This window comes from Agelaius phoeniceus, chromosome 16, assembly GCF_051311805.1.
Source record: "Agelaius phoeniceus isolate bAgePho1 chromosome 16, bAgePho1.hap1, whole genome shotgun sequence".
NCBI lineage: Eukaryota > Metazoa > Chordata > Aves > Passeriformes > Icteridae > Agelaius > Agelaius phoeniceus.
The window spans coordinates 1,275,949-1,294,692 of record NC_135280.1 but is presented as its reverse complement, the minus strand read 5'-3'; the positions used below and the strand labels follow the sequence as shown (position 1 = coordinate 1,294,692).

Genomic DNA, 18,744 nt, shown 5'->3' with positions numbered 1-18,744 from the left:
GAGCGCTGCTGGCCTGGCCAGCTGGCACTGCAGGCTTTCCAGAGAAAATCCACTTCCTGCAAGGACAGCCTGGGAAGCACAGCACGAGGCTGATCCCAAAATCTGTTTCCCAAGGCCTGGGTGTGCTGGCTGGCACGTGCATGCACAGCAGGGGCTGCATCCCACCACCTGTGGGGACGGGGACGTGGTGCCGTCTCATCGGGCACCCGGGGACTTTCTCTTCCAGCCGCATCCAAACGTCCATCACCAGCTCCAGCCTGGGCTCTGCAGATGAAAACTCCATGGCCCAGGCTGATGACAACTTGAAAAACCTGCACCTGGAGCTGACAGAGACCTGCCTGGACATGATGGCTCGATACGTCTTCTCCAACTTCACCGCTGTGCCCAAGAGGTCAGTCAGGGACACGGGTGGCATTCAGGTTCATGTTCCACTTTATTGGTGGGAAAATGTTGGGATTCTGGCAGGCTCAGGCTCTGAAGCCTTTCCTCACTGATAAAATCTTGGCTAAAAAGGAGGAGATGAGGGAAGACTGGAGATGGGAAGGCTGTGGTGAGGTCTCAGAGCCCCTTCCTGTGCCTGAAGGGGCTCCAAGAGAGCTGGAGAGGGACTGGGGACAAGAGGTGTAGGGACAGGACACAGGGAATGGCTCCCACTGCCAGAGGGCAGGGATAGGTGGGATACTGGGAGGGATTTTTTTTCCTGTGAGGTTGGTGAGACCCTGGAATGGATTTCCCAGAGGATGCCCCATCCTTGGAAGTGTACCAGGGCAGTTGAATGGGGCTTGGAGCAGCCTGGGATGGTGGAAGGTGTCCCTGCCATGGCAGGGGGTGGCACTGGATGGACTTTAGGGTTCCTCCCAGCCCAAACCATTCTATGGTTCTGTCAAATCCACTGGAGAGAAGCAACCTTTGCTTCAGCCAGGACCTGTCTGGAGGAGATGCCCTGAAGGTGTGGGAGCAGGGCTTTGCTCCATGCCCTTGCAGGATAATGCCAGTGTGCTGCAGCAGCTCATCCATCATCCTGATGGGTAACAGGGATGTGGGCAGCCAAGGGGGGTGGCACAAATGCTGTGTACAGAAGGAGAGCAGGCAGCACCTCCTTTATGGTTAATGGCACCAGCTCTGTTCTCTGCCTCCTGAGGAATCTTCATCCCAAATGTGTTCCCAGGTCTCCCGTGGGGGAGTTTCTGCTGGCTGGAGGAAGGACCAAGACCTGGCTGGTTGGTAACAAGCTGGTGACCATCACTACAAGTGTTGGAACAGGGACAAGGTCCCTGCTTGGCCTGGACTCTGGAGAATTCCAGAGCACCCCAGAATCAAGGTAGGTGTTGCTCCTGTTCCTGGAAATCTCCACCTGACAAAGTCACCTAAACCACTGCTACATCTTTGTAGTTCTTCCTCTTGGCATAAGAGGAATGTTTTATTTGTCCAGCATGGCTGAATCCTCCTTCAACATCACCAATATCTCCTTTCCTGCAGCTCAGACCCTGTTTTGCAAGTGAGACAGACCAAGGAAGCTCCAGCCAAGCTGGAATCCCAGCCTGGGCAGCAGGTTTGCAGGAGCTCCCGCAACAGAGTCCGATCCATGTCGGGTGAGTTCTCATCCTGGGCTCTCCCTGCCACAGCTTGAAGGTCTAGGTGCCTCCTGTGTCTGAGCTAATCAGAGATCTGGAGCTGTCTGGTGTTTAATGAGGGGCAGGTAGCAGGAGCTGTTGGCTTTAGGTGTGGTGGGGCTTCTCCCGCCTCCCTCTCTTTGCAGGAGAGCTTTGGTGATCACATAAACTGCTTTATAAAGAACACATGGAACATCAAATCCTCTTTGTGGTTTAGCCCCAGCTGGCAGCTAAGCCCCACCCAGGTGCTCACTTTGTCCCTACAGGGAGATGGAGGAGAGAGTTGGAAGGGGAAAAGTAAGAAAATTTGTGGATTGAGAGAAGAGCAAGTTTAATAATTAAAATGAAATAATAGTAATAATAATAATTGTAATGACAAGGGAAATAAAACCAATATATTGTGTATGCAGCTGGTAGAAGAGGTTAAAAGCCTCATTCCTGAGATGTTTTTGGGGCTAACTAAGCGTGTCTCTCCCTTGGACTGTTTCTGTCCTTCCAGGTGGTCATGCCTTACGTGTTGGTGCCTTAGACAGCTCCGCCTCCCATTTTCCCAGTGGCTCAACTTCCCCAGGGACACAGGGCCCTCCTGCTGCTGCAGCCCGCCCAGAGAAGGCCAGTCCTGCTCCACAGACAGCCCTGCAGAAGGAAAAGGCCAACTTGGCTGCCTATGTGCCACTGCTGACCCAGGGCTGGGCAGAGATCCTGGTGCGCAGGCCCACAGGTGGGTACCTGAGTGTGGGGTGGATCCTGGGGAGAGACCGGAGCCTGGGGGAAGGAGAAAAATCCATATTTAGTTGTAAATGAATCTGTCTGTGGCTTACTGTCTTTTGAAACTGTAGAACTGTGGGATGGGATGGGTTGGGTTGGAAGGGATCCTAAAGCCCATCCAGTGCCACCCCTGCCATGGCAGGGACACCTCCCACTGTCCCAGGCTGCTCCAAGCCCTGTCCAGCCTGGCCTGGGCACTGCCAGGGATCCAGGGGCAGCCACAAGTCTGGGCAGCTCAGTTGTGTTTGCTCTTAGGGAAGGATTAACAACCTGTTCAAGGTCAAAATGCTTGAACACCAACATGTTCCACGAGATTAACAGGAATTATCTGCTTCAACCGAAAGCTTTTTCATGAGAAAATAACTGACCTGGTGTTAATTAGGACACCTGAGTGTGTTGGATGGCTTTGGGAATCTGCTGTAGCAGTGAGTTACCAGGGGTGGGTTTTGAGGAGCTTGGGGTGAAGTGCAGAGCACTGGGAGTAGCAAATTAATTGAGTCATTGTGCTGAAGAGCCCAGAACTTGCTCTGTTTGGATTTTCTACCTGCAAATTCCAGAACAATGTGAGCATTTCCAACAGGAGCTGTAACCTGTGGGAGGGCTGGCAGCACTGACCACTTCCCCCCTTGTGTGGTGCAGGCAACACGAGCTGGCTGATGAGCCTGGAGAACCCGCTGAGCCCCTTCTCCTCAGACATCAACAACATGCCCCTGCAGGAGCTCTCCAACGCCCTGATGGCTGCAGAACGCTTCAAGGAGCACCGGGAGACGGCCCTGTACAAATCCCTGTCCGTGCCCTCCTCCAGCCTGGCCACGGGCACGGCCAAGCCCTCGCTGCTGCAGCGCTCCAACACAGGTGGGGGCTGCTGGCAGGGCGGGACAGCTCCGGGCTCTGCTGGGTCCTGCAGGGCTGCCAGAGCAGCTGGGAGCGAGGGGGGGGCCAGCAGTGAGAAAGGGAAGCAGTTCTTGTCCCTAGAGGTGAAAATTTCCCGTCCTCCTTGCTTCTGCTGGCGCGTGGGGGAACAGGAGGACGGGGCAGTAACGGAGCTGCTTTGGAGGAGTCGCGTGGTTGCTGCGTTCCCCAAATGAAAATGAGCAAAGTCATGGATCCGTTCCCTCTCCCACTTGTTTGGGGCTGATCTGGGCATCCCACTTGTGGATGGATCTTTCCATGCAGTGTTTCCATTTCCATTTGTCTTCAGTTTGGGAGTCTGTGTCAGGCACTCGGAGCTGCAGGTTCCTGGGCATGGCCTGTCCCAACCCTACCCAGCCAGGAGGAGTGGGCTGCCTCTGGCTTTTACAGCAGAATGCAAATCCTCTTGGATTTACCCACCTCTGAAAAAGACTGGTCAGCCTGCAGTTGAACCACTCGAGTTTCATTTGCTGGCTTGATTTTAACACAGTGGCCAAGGATTTTCACTCTATTTAATGTGGTGCTAGTTCCTCTTAAAAAGTTGTTAACGTTGGGACATTGGTGTTGACCAACAGCTGCAGATTTTAAAGCTTTCTGCAGTCCCTGCTCAAGCTCTTAGCAGTGATATCCAACACTGAGGTTCTGAGCACTGCAGGCACCATCAGAATTGAGCAATGGTACCAGCAGACCAGGCTTTGCTGGGGAAAATGGGATGGGTTGTCTGGAAATCTGGTAAAACTGCCAGTTTTCAGCTTTGTTCTAAGCAGGGCAGGGTGTGTTTTAGTATTTTAGAACGTGTAAACACGAAATTGGAGCCAAAATCAAATTATCACCTCTTACAAACAAACAAATGATTCTCCATAAACACTTTTGTGACTCTAAAAATTTGTGATATGTGGAGCTAAGTGGAGATCTGAGCCCATGCCACCTGAATGCCACTCCTGTGCCAGTCTGGGAGTAATTTTGGCCCCATCCTTGTTAACCAGACTTGCTGGGGCTGGCTGGGCAGTGGCTGGAAGTTTTGCTGTCCCACTGTCACATGCCTGTTCTGCCCCTTTAGAGGTTAAACCTCTGTGGGTCTTTACCCAGATTCCTCAGAGTCTTCTGTGGGTTTGAAAGTGACCTTGTGCAGGTCAGGAAAGGCTCAGCCTGGATTCCTGTGTGTGCTGGGATATCAGGAAGGGATTTTCTGTTCCTAAGCCTCACAAAATGCATTCTGCAAAGGGAGCAGTTGGAGCCTGCACTGTTGGATGTGTTTATTCCTCCTTATTTGTGTTGAGACCTTGTGCCCTTAAAGTATCCCTTTGGCATCTGGTGAGCTTATCCCAGCTTGTTCTTTCCTTTGTTTCATTTATTTATTTGTTTGTTTTAAACTAGGCTCTTGGTTACATTTTAAACTCTGTGCTTTTTAATTTTTTTATATTTTTTTCATATAGTCTCTCCTTCCTTTTGATGTAGCTGCTCACTTGATTTCCCTTTGCAGTGGCCTCTTTCTCTTCCATGTACCAGTCCAGTTGTCAAGGGAAGTTGCACAGGAGCATATCCTGGGCAGGTATATTTATATATCTTTAAGGAAAAAACCAACCAAACAGTATTGCCATAGAAGAACACCTCTGATTCATAGAAAATGTGTCCCTCATCCCTCATTTTCCCCTTCCATGTCTCCTGTCTGTCCCCAGTCTCATCACTCTCAACAAATGGGATCTTGACTAGCATGAAGAAGTCCAAGCCAGATCCAACATTTGCAAGTGCAGACAGTTCCTCAAAGCAACTTTGCTTTTAGCTGGGGTGGCTTGTGAGTCATGAGGCCAGTGTTAAATGACCTGTCAAAACGTGGCTGGATTAATTAATCCTTCATTTGCAGCTTCATTTTCCAATTGGCTTTGTGTTGTGCCCAGTGGAAAAGCTCCCAGCTGTGAGGAGAGCAGCGTGTGCTGCAGGACAGGCTCCCCTTGGAGCTGCTCAGCCCACAGGGATCTGCCAGAATTGGGCACAGAAAGATAAAAGCAGCTGATAATATGTATATATTTCATATATGGATAACGTTCAGCCAGCATGGAGCCTGGTTAAGTGCTTTTTAAATAAAAAAAGAAATATATTTCAGCAGAAAACCTGCTAAATTTTACCTTTTAGAAGCTCTATAATAACGTAAAATCTTTCTCCACTTCAGTGAAATTTATTTCATAATTAAATGAAGTGGAGATCAAATTACACACCTTATGAGCACAACACCTGCATTGCTTTGATAACCTGCAATGCTTTGTGATTTTAATTAGAGGGTTCAAATGTCTTTCTGCCTCTTTCCTTCACTGGAAAACTCCCAGCAGAGCAGTGGGGTGTTCTGAGCTGCTGCTGGCTGCTGTCAGAGGCCTCTCAAAGCAACACAAAGCTGCTGCAGTTCAATATTTTTCTGTACTTCCCCCTGTTCCTGTTATTCTCTTCCCACCTAAGGAATAATTAGTGCTTGGGTTGTTTCAAAGCACCAGCAATCTTGGCAGTGGTGTAGGAGGGGAGCTTGGCAGCCCTGGGTATCTGCAGGTGTGTTCTGGCTTGGACAGCTAACCAGATCAGCACGTTGTTTTGGTTCCTTTTGGTTTGTTTTGTATTTTTAGAAGGTTTGTGTGTGCAATGCTAACTCTTAATTGCTTCTTTGAAATAACTTTGGTCCTGCGAGCTGAAATCAATCCAGGAAAAGCTGCTTTAGTGATTTTTTTTCTTTGTATACTTTTTTTAAATTTTGCTGATTTTCTTTATATTTTTTGTGTGTGCTAATTTTTGGTTTTATTACTTTCATTGTTATTATTTTGGAAAACAAATCTTGGCCTTTCAGATTGGTCTTCCAGTCCCTTGTGTGCATAATGGGAAGCCTCCTGTTCTCCAGCCTTTTCCTCAGGACAAAAAGCAAGGCCAGGAGGAGCCTTTGGTCAGACTCATCCCTGTGGTCAGTGCCTGGAGCACATCCAAGGTTAAACCCTCCACGTAGGCAGGGCTTCCACGGAGCTTTTTTTGTCAGTGTGGTGGTTCCAGTCCCTGTGTGTCTGAGCAGATGCCACCGGTGCCCCTGTCACCCCTGCTCTCGTCCTTCCGCATGTTCAGGGCTGAATTGTTCTGCTTCTCCCGTGGCCTTCTAGGAAAGCTGCCAAACTGCAAGGAAATGGCTCCTAGGAAAATTTCTTATCTCCTTGTAGGCCTCAAGGCTCGGGAGCATTGCATTTCAGTACAAGAAAAGCTCCCTTTGAGAGCTGATGTCTCCAGTGAGCTTTTATCCCGTACTTTCCTACATCTCTGTAGTTCCTGTCTGTCCTGGTAACCCACGTCCAAGGTCCCGTTTCCTCATCCCGCGCCCTATTGTCCATCAGCAACAAATTGGAAAAAACAGCTGCACTTCTTGGCCCAAGGCAGGCTGTGAGGGAGAGGTGATTTATTCCCTGCAAAAAAGGGCAGCCAGGAGCGAGTCTGACGTGCCAAGAGATGCCAGGGCACTCACTGGGCATGGCCTTCCGTTGAGATCCCGTAGGGAAAAGGCTGGTGGTGCTTGAGAGGAGAGGAGAGGAGAGATGGGGGCCTCTCCCCGTGTCCCTCTCCTCAGCCGCCGTGCCCGTGTCTCCCTAGAATCGGCCGTGGTGCTGGAGGAGGGCAGCCCGGGCGACATGGAGCTCAGGGAGGCCGAGTCCCCCGCCGAGTCCCCCGAGAGCGAGGACGCGGAGACCTCGTGTTCCGAGCACGTGCTGAGCGAGGAGAGGTTTGGAAAAGGCCAGGACTCGTACAGCAGGGTAAGGACAGGCCCAGGGTGAGACAGCCGGGGGGGGATTGGCCATGAACTCCCTCATGGCACCCTCAGAAACTGATTGCTGATGGCACTGGGGGCGTTCAGGGGAAAATCCTTGTTTATCGGGGACCTCGATCCACCTTTCCTTGGAAGTGCTGGGGTGCCTTGAGCCTTGCTGTTGTCAGCTTTTATTCTGGCTGTCAGGAAAAGGAAGGAATCGTTCCCCGGGAGGGTGGGCAGGCCCTGGCACAGGGTGCCCAGAGCAGCTGTGGCTGCCATGGATCCCTGGCAGTGCCCGAGGCCAGGCTGGACACTGGGGCTTGGAGCAGCCATGGTGTGAAAAACACCAATCACTTGTTTTTAAAATTTTAAAAGTTTAATAGTAATAAAATGGTTATAAAAATAGTAATACAATTAGAGTAATAATAATTTGGACAATTTGAATTAGGACAATACGAGATAATAGAGACAAAGAGTTACAGACAGTCTGGGTACCTTTTTCTGCGCAGCACAAGCCTGAAAAAGGACTGACCTTAACAGAGGATTAACCCTTAAAAACAATAATCTGTTGCATATTCATACACTTCATAAATGATGCGTAAATTCCATTCAAACACAGGATTCTGTCTGGTCATCGTCAGCTTCTTCCTTTGAATCCTGACAGTGCCTTCGAGGCGGGAAGAAGTTAATTTCTTTTGACAAGAGGGCAATAAATTCTTTTTCTCTGAAAGATTCAGGTGTCCTGTGGCTGCTATTTCGCTGCAAGTCCTTTCTTTAAAAAAAGTATCCTACATAGCTTAGTTTCTATTTTAACAGTTTTTTATAACCCAAACCTAGATTTAACACACTACTTAAGAGAATCAATACAGCATTACTTTCTAACACAACACAAAGAAAATTCATTTTAATATTTTGCGAAAAGCCAATCATTAAATACGTATTTTCCAAACGTGGCATGAGCATTCGGTTCTATCCCAACCCAAACCATTCCGGGGTTCTCTGATTCCATGAAAACTTTTTAAAATGTTAATGTTTTCTCTCTCTCTCTCTTTTTTTTTTCTTTTTTTTTTTTTTTTCCCAGTCCTCCTCCACGTCCAGCCAGGAGGAGAAGTCGCTGAGGTCGGAGGAGCTGTCGGAGGGCGGGATCCCCATCGGGCGGGAGGAGGGCCGGGCGCTGGAGGAGCTCTCCTTCCAGCCCTCACAGCCCCTCAGCAAGTCCAGCTCCTCGCCGGAGCTGCAGACGCTGCAGGAGGTGCTCAAGGACGCCAACGGGCGGGAGGTGCCGCGGAGGCTGAGCACGGAAGTGAAATCCAAATCCCAGTCGGGGAACCTGGAAGGGGAAGGGCTGGGCGGCTGGCTGGGCCGCGGGGAGGACGGCAGGGCCGCCGGGCAGGGCGCCGCCGCCGCGGCTGGCACCTCGCCCCGCTCGCCCTCGGGCCACCGCCCGCGGGGCTACACCATCTCCGACTCTGCCCCGTCCAGGAGGGGCAAGAGGATCGACAGAGACGCCTTCAAGGGCAGGGCAGCAGCGTCCAACACGGAGAAAGTGCCTGGGATAAACCCCAGGTGGGTGCAGAGCCCCTGAGCTGCTCCGTCAGGGCTCATTCGTGGAGGGGGGCGGTGCACAGCATCCCATTAAAAACTTAATTATGCAAATTATCACCTCTTACAAACAAACAAATGATTCTCCATAAACACTTTTGTGACTCTAAAAGTTTGTGGTATATGGAGCTAAGTGGAGAGCTGAGCCCATGCCACCTGAATGCCCCTCTTGTGCCAGTCTGAATACAGCTCCTGCTTTATTCAGGAGCTGATGGAGACCTGTTGAGCACACTACCACGGAATGAATTTAGGGATTAGGAGACAGAACTCCCACATGGTCAAAGAAATAGATGGGTAGTTTCCTCCTGTACTTAATGTACTTCATTTAGGGGCTGTGGTTTGACCACAGGTTACCCAGAGTTAATTTTGCTGTGAATGGGGTGGATTGCTAGTTTTGCATTTTGAGAAGTAGAATGTGCAAAATCCTAAGAAGAAGGAAAACAAGGGTTGTAATAGAACCTTGGGTATTGTTAGCTGTCCAAAATTGCATGATGAGACAATTTTCATCTGATTGAGGGCAGGTAAAATGCAAATGTCTGCACAATCATGTGTCTGAGAGCCTAGAAATGTCCCCAGAGCTGTGGAGGGCATTCCTGCTCCTCCATTCCCTGCCTTTGAACAGGGAATTTGTGTGGCTGCTGCTGTTTGACACAGAATTGTTCTGACAGGGGTCTGTTGCAAACTGCAAGTAGTCCAGGCACTCAGAGTGTCTCTAAAAGATGAATAATACCCTGTTAGCGTTTTAATTCCTCCCATTTTTCTGCTGTACATAACGTTCTTACCTCCAACAGATCAAAACTGACTTAATTTTTATGGTAACAGATTTTTCCCTCCTTCTCTCCTTCAGCTTTGTGTTTTTACAGTTGTACCACTCCCCTTTCTTTGGTGATGAAAACAACAAACCCCTCTTGTTGCCAAATGAGGTGAGCAAGGAGTTGTACAAATCCTTCATTTTTTTAACCTCATAACTTTCTTGGAATGCAGATGATAATTACAAATATCCAGCTCAGGTGCTGCAGTTTAAAGGCGTTTCCTACCAGCAGTGCCACAGGTGGGAGATCTCTGTGTTGGGGTTGTGGAGGGGATTATTTAAAGCTGGCAGAATGCTGGGATGGTTTGGGTTGGGAGGCACCTCCCAGGCTGCTCAGGTGGGGGTCTCTGTTTGGGTTGCAGACGTTTGAGAGGTCAGTGCAGCTCCTGGATCAGATCCCATCCTATGACACACACAAGATTGCAGTGCTCTACGTTGGGGAGGGCCAGGTGAGTGTGTGCAGGGGCCTGAATCCTTGTGGGGTGTTGGGAACCTCTTCAGCTGTGGGGTTTGCCCTGCTCCTGCAGCAGCCTTCCTTTTCCTTAATTTCCTGTGCTGAAAATCAATGCCTGCATGAAATCCTTCTGTAAGGGCAATCACCTGATGCCGGGCAGGGGTGTCTGGTGCTGGTGCAGTGCTGCTGGCACTGAGTGTGACACTCCTGGCCACGTCCCTGTGTCCCAGAGCAACAACGAGATCGCCATCCTGTCCAACGAGCACGGCTCCTACCGCTACACCGAGTTCCTCACGGGCCTGGGCAAGCTCATCGAGCTCAAGGACTGCCAGCCTGACAAGATCTACCTGGGTGGCCTGGACGTGTGTGGGGAGGATGGCCAGTTCACCTACTGCTGGCACGATGACATCATGCAAGGTGAGCTGGAGGGATGGTTTGTGTCTCCTCACCTGCGTCCACACTGTTCCTTCCCAGGGATGTGGTGAGGGTGTGCTGGGCTCTCATCCCCTCCTGTTCTCTCTGGTAATTCTGCAAGCCGTGTGAGAAAGCTCAGGCCAAAACATACCTGCCTTACTTAACAAAAAAAGAAAAAAAATCCCATCAGTTTTATAATGGTCTGCTCTGTAAAGCAGTGAAAAGATCTGCTCTGTAAATTTGTGAAATTGTCAGCTCTTTAAAGGCAGGCAGGGTTTGGTTTGCAGATTTAGCTGCTGTAAAAGCTGTTCACTGAGGGTGGTGTCAGTGTTGCTGTGTTTCTCTGAAGAGCAGCTCAGAGCAGGGGTGTCACTGCTGTGGCCATGGCTCGTGTCACTGCAGTGTGACCCAGCTCCTGCAGCACCAAGCAGTGCAGAAATCATCCAGGGTCCAGCAGGATATGGTGAAATTCCCAAATTTTTCTGCACAGCTCTGTGCTCATCACATGGAGTCCAGTTCCACCTGGGGCTCTGCAGAGCTCAGTTAGGGCGAGTCCTGGTTTAAGCTCTTTTGCCTCTTTCCTCCCTAACCCAGGGTCTCCTCTCTGTGCTGCTGTGGTCCTTCCCACTGGCTGCTTCACCCCTTGCTCCAGAGAGTCCTGGAGCATCCAGTGGGAATGGATTCAGCTGTCACAAATGGGGACAAACCTATAGAGAGAGCACAGTTTGTATTTTTATTACTGGCATGTGAGCATTGCTGCTTTCCCAGCCCAGCCTAAGGATCTGTGTGTTCCCTCTCCAGCCATTTTCCACATTGCTACTCTGATGCCCACAAAGGATTTGGATAAATACCGCTGTGACAAGAAGAGGCACCTGGGGAATGATTTTGTTTCCATTGTTTACAATGATTCTGGAGAGGATTTCAAACTGGGCACAATAAAGGTAGGGGATTTTCCTCGTGGGTGTGTTACAGCAGGAACACAGGGTTGTAACCCTCGTGTGTGGGTGTTTCCCTAAAAGCTGTGTGGGGATTATAGGGGGAGCTGTTGGCTGTGGTGGGTTCACTGCTGTGTGTTTCTGGCATTCTCAGACTATGATGCAGCCAGGGAAATGTTTCTGACTGGTTCATTGGCTTCTCCTCAGGGGCAGTTCAATTTTGTGCATGTGATCATCACCCCTCTGGACTACGACTGTAACCTGGTGACGCTGCAGTGCCGGAAAGGTGGGAATGGATTCCTCAGCCTTTGCTGTGCTGGGGGTTTGTGCTTCCAAAGTTAAAACTTCCAGGAAAAGCTCTCTGGAACCAGTTTGCCCAGTTAGATCTGGGTTTGCCCTGCTCATGTACCTTCTCTGGATTGCTCATGCTGTGTTCAAGCTCAGGACCCAGTGCCAGCAGCAGAGTAGATCCCTCCCTGCAGCAGCTGCTTGGGAATGCTGGAGGACATTGGGGTTCAGCAGTGCTGGTGCAGGTGCTTTACCAAAGGTGTTTCTGGCTCATACCTGGTTCATGTGAGAGCCCAGCAGGCTCTCCCCAAACCTTTATGGAGCAGCCAGAATTTGAGAGCCAGTTACGTTAAACTGCAGAGCAGGTTCGGTTAAAGCAGGAGCTGGGGAACCTCTGGGGACTTAATACAATTCCTCAGATTTATTTGACTTAGATATTTAGTTCCTGGCAACCTTTGGCTTCTTAACTGTCTTATGAGAATTTTTTTCTTATTCCTTTAAACTGTAGACATGGAGGGTCTGGTGGACACGAGTGTTGCCAAGATCATCTCTGACAAGAACCTGCCCTTCGTGGCCCGTCAGATGGCCCTGCATGCCAACGTGAGTACCCCCAGCTCCCTGAGCTTCCAGCTGCTGCCTTGGCCCATCACCAGCTTCCAAGGAAACAGGCTGGGCCTGCTAAAGCAAAGGAACAACTTTTCTACTTGACCTTGAAGCGAGAGTTGGCACCTGAGCAGCCCTAACTCGGAGCTGGATTGCAGTTGCTGTCAAACTGCTCTGAAAAATTTGATGAATTTTATTGTTGTGGTTACTTTAATGTGGCTCTTCTCTTTCCCTGCTTCTCCCCACCCTTCCCAACCCAGATGGCTTCCCAGGTCCACCACAGCAGATCCAACCCCACGGACACCTACCCCTCCAAATGGATCGCGAGGCTGCGCCACATCAAGAGGCTGCGGCACCGGGTGAGTGCAGCTGCTCTGAGGGGTGGGACTGGGCTGCACTGAGACTCTGCCTGCAGCTGAGGCAGGTGACAGCAGCTGTCAGCACTGGCTGAGAGAGAGGAGGGCTGTGTGTACAGAGCTTAGACTCCAGCTGGTCGTGGAATCACGGAGTTTGGGTTGGAAGGGACCTTAAGGATCATCCAGTTCAAGTGTGGCAGTGTCAAACCATTCCACTGGCAGTAAGGGCTTTGGGAAGCTTAATCCTGGAATCCCAGAATCATTGATATTGGAAAAACCCTCCAAACCCATTGAGTCCCAGCTGTGTCTGATGCCCACCTTGTCCCCAGCCTGGAGATTGCCACCTCCAGGAATTCCTTGGGCACCTCCAGGGATGGGGACTCCAAACCTCCCTGGGCAGCTCCTTCCAGTGCCTGACCACCCTTTCCATGGGAAATTCCTGCTGCTGTCCCATACCTGGACACAGAGTGGCACTGTCACAATGTCCTGGTAACCTGCCCAGATAGAGATTTGGAAGAATTTTGGAGAGAATGGAGCTCACCTGCTCTCTGTTGCCTTTCAGCTCCGTGAAGAGACACAGTACCAGAGCCCTGGCCTTCCCCTGCAGCTGCACCCCTCTGCCCCCACAAAGCCCCCTCCCCAGATCCCCCAGGACCCCCCTCCCAGCTACGAGACGGGGCAGAGGAAGAGGCTGATCTCCTCTGTGGATGACTTCACCGAGTTCGTGTAGGGCCGGGCTCGGGGTGTCCCTGCAGGGACACTGAGGCCATTGTGTTCCCTGCCTGCTGATCCCTGCACCTGCATGGACACAGGGATTGGGAGGCGCAGCCTGGCTGCTCCTTGCATGTGGACTTGGCACTGGACCTGCCAGGAGCTTTGGGTGCCCCTGAGGATGACACTGGATTCCCAGCAGAAGCTCCCAGAGGACCAACCCACTGTGTTTGGTTTGATTTGAGCTGTTTCAAAGCTTCTCTGTTGGGAACTTCCCTGCAGAACCTTTCTTTGGACTCCTTCCACACCAGCTCCTGGTGGAAGCAGACAAAGGATGATACTCTGCAAATCCTCATGTGAAGGTACAGGAATTGAGGGATTTTTGAGGACTCTGTTGGGAATGAAATATGAAGTATTGAAAATCCAGTTGCTATTTCTGAGCACCCCAGAATCCCAGCTCCTCCCTGAGCATCAGGGCTGTCAGCACTTGGACTCTTCAGGCTCTGACTCATTCTGCTGCCAGCTCTGGAAAGAGTTAATTTGCATTCTCCCTTGCCCAGAATGCTGTTTAAGTTCCCAAGATTTCTCTTCATTTTGGCCATCTGCAGACTTTCCCTGGTTGCAGGAATGCTGGGGTGTCTCACCCTTCCCCATGCACCTGGTAAATCCCTTTTTGACTGCTGACAAGTCTTGGGGCATCATCTCCCCACGAGTTCTGCTTATTCCCTGCCAGGGAGGCTCTCAGGGGAGACTGAAGCAGTTCAGTTGGAGCTTCCAGGGCAGGTGGGCACAGCTGGAATGGGACTTGCAGCCTGTCCTGAGGCAAGGAGGGCACCAGACACTACACCACCCAACTGGGAGGCACCTCATAAGCTGGACTATACTGTGAGAACTTCATCTCCTGCTTGGCCCGTGAGGGGGAAGCGTGGCTGTGGGAATGGCTGCCAGCAGGGAGATGAAGACAAGTGCAATGTGCACAATGTGGGACTGTGAAGGGACAGGTGAGGGGACAGAGGGACAGCCCTCACCTGTGCAGGTGTGTGGGAACACCAAGTGTCCGTTGTGTTCGAGTGTTTATGAGTCATACAGGAAATAAAATATTTGTCTGATCAGCGTGGTCTCGATGTCCTGGGAAAGCTCCATATAAATCCTTCCTCCTATCCTGGTTTAGTTTCCCAGGACACATGGATTCCTGGCTGTGTTCCAGTCCTGGACTGGGATATTCCCTCGGTGCTGGGGAGGGGACTTTGTCACCTTTGTCCTTGTGCCACCCCCAGTGACAACAGGTGAGCTCATTCAGGTCCACACCCTGATAGGCTGGAGGATTTTAGGAAGTGTCTTGTGCTGTGCAGGAGACCTTAACTAAAATTATAGCTGCAGAGAGAATGAGGGTGGGGTGGAGAGGAGGAGTTGGATCAGGACAAAAGCACCTGAGCCAGGTTTTAGCAGTCAAGTGTTTATTTGACTTTGTCACTTTGTAAGAAACATCCCCACAGTTACAAAATACACCATTTTTGTTTGCAGTGAAATGCTGACCAGACAGGAACTGTTGGCATTTTGGTCACAATCATTGTTCTTTAAAAAAAACAAAAATTAGAAAAAATAAGGCACTTAGAGAAGTCCCTCCCTCTCCCTTGGAACAAATGGATGGGGGTCTCATTTTTCATTTAAGCAGCTTGATCCTGATACATCACTGTGAGATTCAAGGCAATAAATAAGACACCATCTCTCAGTGACTACAGACACAAAAATATACATTCAGGGGATTGATGGGCTTCGAGTCAAGTTCATTGCTGTGAGGGTGTAACTCCATGACTGAATCGCCTTAGCTGGGGCATGGAGGGGACCCTGGGACGCTGCTGAGCTGGCACAGAAGCTGCTGGAGGAGAGCTGAGAGTGCTGGAAGCTGTGGGTGCTGCCCAGCACGCAGGGCTGGGCTTTTCGAGGGACTGTGGGGGCAGAGCTGCTCTCCGTACTTCAGGGAAGTAGGGCAGTTGTCTGATCCCGTTCCTGCTCCTCTGGCATCGGGAGGAGCACTTGGGAACGTCACACACACCGAGTCACAGCCACACACACACACACAGGGCAAGGAACAGGCACTTGGGAACAAAATCCACATGGATTTGGGGAGCATCTTTGTTCCAGCTGCCCCTTAGCTTAGGAAGGGCTGCTCAGAAACATTTGGGGCCCTGCTGGCCCCTCCTTCCCTCCTACTCCCAACCTCTTCTAGTGAGGATACTTGAGCTAACTGACCATCAGGAACTGAACTTTTTGGCTCTTCAAGAGACTTCCAAGACCTGCTTGGTTTATTTGGGACCTTTCAATCACTGAATATTCCCACAGAGCCCTTGGGGTGGCTGGATCTACACCCCTGGTGCTCCACACAGGTGAGACGGGTTGTGCCAGGGCAGGGGTGTGAGGAAAGGAGCTTTGGAGCTGGAGGGACTCCAGCCCCGAGGCCATCCCAGCTCTCTGGGACACCTCCCCACTGCTCCCCTCACTGCCTTGCTTTGGGAACATGCCACTGTCCCTGTCACCAAAAAGGTGTCATGGACATGTGCCAGAGCTGAGCCTGGTGCTGTGCTGCCTGGGAAGTTAAAGGAACAAAAAATCCAAGGCAATAATAGTTGTCTGTCTCTGGCTTGAAAACCAGGGTTTTTTGTGAGCACAAAGCTGACCAGCACCTGGTCCCAGCCCTGGGCTCAGCCTCCAGCTGTTGGTTCTGCCTGCTGCAGGCCCCTCCCTGTCCCACTCCTGCCCTCTGGGCCCCTCTCTGCCCTCTCCCCCCTGTCCTGGTTACCAGGATTGCATTTCTCCCCTCTGCACTGCACTTCTCTGTGCCCTCTGCTCTTCCAACACCTCCATGCTGACCAAGCACCACCTCACTTGTCCTCTCCTGCCCTCATCCCTCTGCAACCTTTCCACAGCATCTGTCCTGCACAGCACCTGGGCTTTCCAAAGGTAACTCAGACCTGTCCCAAAGGCACCCCAGAGCAGCCAGTGTCCCCCTGCAGCCACCCTGACTCACATGGCCAGGGGAGCACACCAATGCTGGAATGGAATCTTCTCAAGTATCCAACACAGCTGGGGGCTGGAGGGGAGGCTCAGGAGGGCATGGAGCAATGGAAGTGCTCTAGGAGCCCCCTCTATCCCCCTGGAAAAGTCTCCCTGCCTGGGAAGGGTCCAGGGCCACCAGCACCAGAGGCAGCTGAACCCAAGGCCCCTGCCCTGCAGCTCTGCCCCCTCATCCTTCCCTTCCACCCTCTCACCTGTCCAAAGCATGGAGCAGGTTCTGGAACACACAGAGGAGCCCACGGGGGCTCTTCCCCATCCACCTGAGGCCACTGCCCCGAGCCAGCCCAGGAGAGCACACGCAGCACACACACACAGACACCCAATCCTTATATACACGGGACATTCCCAGGAAGAAGCACTTAATACATCCTTTAAATAACTCTGACAATAGTGTTCTGTCTCCTATCTACATGTTTCAAACACGGTACCGATGCTATGAAAATATAGCAAACATACAAAAATATATACATTTAAAAACCAAACAAACCCCATATAAATTACTTACAATAGCCATAAGGTGAAATGGGGCTGAGGAGGGGAAGGCAGCCCCTGGAGGGGCTTCAGGCAGCCCCAGGCTGTGATCTGGGGAGCCCCATGGCACAGGCCAGCTGTAGCCCAGCAGCTGTAGCCCAGCACATGGTGAATCCCAGCTGGCAGGGCTGGAGGGACCCCAAAAAAGCTCCCTCAGGGCTTCACCTGCCTCCTTTGTGCTCAGGGAAGGTGCTGGCACTGCTGCCCGAGCTGGGGCTGCGCTCCCCTCCTCCCTGCCCATTTCAGTTTATGATTTAAACAAACAAAATACTGCTTTTGTGATATATTATCCCATTCTTAGCTCGCACGTGTCACTGGTAGCCGAGGAAAGCCTTGTTTAAAGTGCTGGGCAGTACATAGGAACAAGTAAACCAAAAAAAAAAAAAAAATACATATACTTAGGGCAATACATTCCTTGGGTTAGAGAAGCCAAGCAGCCAGCGGCGCCTGCACCCCGGGGCCACGGCGGGGGGACAGGGCAGGTGGGGACCGCAGTGACACCAGCACGTTGGGAACCCCACGCTGGGAGTTGGGAACCCCACGCTGGGAGTTTGGGAACCCCACGCTGGGAGGTGGCTGAGGCAGCCCAGGGCTCTCTCGTCCCCAGCTCGCTGCAATGTCCTTTGTTTTAAATATTGGATTTCTTTAAATACAAATAATAGTACCAATTTCTGGAGGATAAAGTAGCCAATACTGGAAATTAACTGCTCTGGGTGTAGATAGCATTTCTCTATATATCTATTTATGCTTAAAAAACAAGGTGGGTTAAATACCTTCTCGAAAGCTGTCGCTTTCCTCCACAGTGCGTCTGGTCGACAAAAATCCAAGACTTGGTTCAAACCTTCAAGGCCTGGGGCTCTCCTTTCCCCTTCCCACCCGGCACAGCCAGCAGGGAAGGGGGAGAGCTTTGTCCCGTCCCCCTGCGCCCACCCCAGTCCCACCTGTGGCCGGTTGCAGCCGGGGCCATTGAACACCCTGTGAGCCAGCAGGGATCTCCTGCACCTGCTCACGCCCAGGGGAAAGGCTCGGCCTTCTCCCCGTCCATCTCTACCCCTGGAACGCTCCCTGGGGCCGCTCCCGGAGGGCCGGTGGCCGTGCCCGCGGCGTGGCCGGAGCCCCCTGTGCCCGGCCGGCCCAGCCGCCGCGGCAGCTCCGGGCGGGCACAGCCCACCCAACAAAGCCCTGCCAGGGCATCGCTCCCGCACCCGTTACTTCACCGTGGGGTGCACCCGGTTCTTGGCCCGCAGGGGCCGTTTCCTCCTGGCCGTGCAGGGCTTGCCCGCCGTGCCCGCAGCCGCGCTGACCCCGCGGCTGGCCCGCAGCAGCCGCCCGGGCACGGGCATGGCCCCGGCACAGCGCGGCGACAGCGGCTCCGTGTCCGGCGCCTCCGGGGACCGGCCCTGCTCCGGGCCTCCCTCGGGCCCGCAGTGCCTCCTGCGGGCGCGGCGGCTGCGGGAGAACTCGAGCAAGTGCTCGATGCGGGACACGTCCTCCGTCACCTGGTTGACGCGGTCGAACTGCGCCAGCAGCATCTCGAAGAGCGACAGGAGCCGCTGGATGTCGGCGTCCACCTCCAGGCTGTCGCGGGCGCTCAGCACCAGGCTCAGCCCATCCAGCTGGCTGGAGGACGTGGACGTCCTGGAGCTGTCGGAGGCGGCGCTGGGAGTGGGGCCACGGAAGGACTTGGAGTCGCTGGAGTCTCGCGAGGGCAGCGGCTCCATCCCCTCGAACCTCACCTTGTGCCGGAACTGGGGGGGAAGAGGAGAAAGGGGCAGCGTTAGGGCAGGAGCTGGGAAGGGGGAACACCCCAAACAGCTCCAGGGCTGCTCCCAGCCATTCCTGGTGTGACAGGCATGGGCTGGATCCAGATAAAGCCACGTGGGGCTGTGGGGCTGAGAATGG

General features: G+C 52.3%; 2 protein-coding genes across 8 annotated transcripts in view; one reads left to right on the top strand and one right to left on the bottom strand.

Moving 5' to 3' along the window:
• Positions 1-14,348, top strand: part of TSC2 (TSC complex subunit 2) — a 33,818-nt gene extending 19,470 nt beyond the window's left edge. For 3 of the 6 annotated variants that reach the window (XM_077186675.1, XM_077186672.1, XM_054643286.2), the window contains 16 exons: positions 227-391; positions 1,169-1,321; positions 1,480-1,592; positions 2,113-2,334; positions 3,021-3,236; positions 4,777-4,845; positions 6,906-7,066; positions 8,144-8,628; positions 9,512-9,587; positions 9,838-9,924; positions 10,160-10,346; positions 11,145-11,284; positions 11,486-11,564; positions 12,075-12,166; positions 12,430-12,528; positions 13,088-14,348. In XM_077186675.1, the coding sequence (XP_077042790.1) occupies positions 227-391; positions 1,169-1,321; positions 1,480-1,592; positions 2,113-2,334; positions 3,021-3,236; positions 4,777-4,845; positions 6,906-7,066; positions 8,144-8,628; positions 9,512-9,587; positions 9,838-9,924; positions 10,160-10,346; positions 11,145-11,284; positions 11,486-11,564; positions 12,075-12,166; positions 12,430-12,528; positions 13,088-13,255 (2,512 nt within the window). In that variant the 3' untranslated portion in view covers positions 13,256-14,348. The remainder of the gene's footprint in view (positions 1-226; positions 392-1,168; positions 1,322-1,479; positions 1,593-2,112; positions 2,335-3,020; positions 3,237-4,776; positions 4,846-6,905; positions 7,067-8,143; positions 8,629-9,511; positions 9,588-9,837; positions 9,925-10,159; positions 10,347-11,144; positions 11,285-11,485; positions 11,565-12,074; positions 12,167-12,429; positions 12,529-13,087) is intronic. The other 3 variants (XM_077186676.1, XM_077186674.1, XM_077186673.1) reach the window with 1 other exon arrangement.
• A 328-nt stretch (positions 14,349-14,676) lies between these two features.
• The window catches only part of PKD1 (polycystin 1, transient receptor potential channel interacting), an 84,001-nt gene continuing 79,933 nt past the window's right edge, over positions 14,677-18,744 (bottom strand). For both annotated transcript variants that reach the window (XM_077186670.1, XM_077186671.1), the window contains exon 46: positions 14,677-18,590. In XM_077186670.1, the coding sequence (XP_077042785.1) occupies positions 18,051-18,590 (540 nt within the window). In that variant the 3' untranslated portion in view covers positions 14,677-18,050. The remainder of the gene's footprint in view (positions 18,591-18,744) is intronic.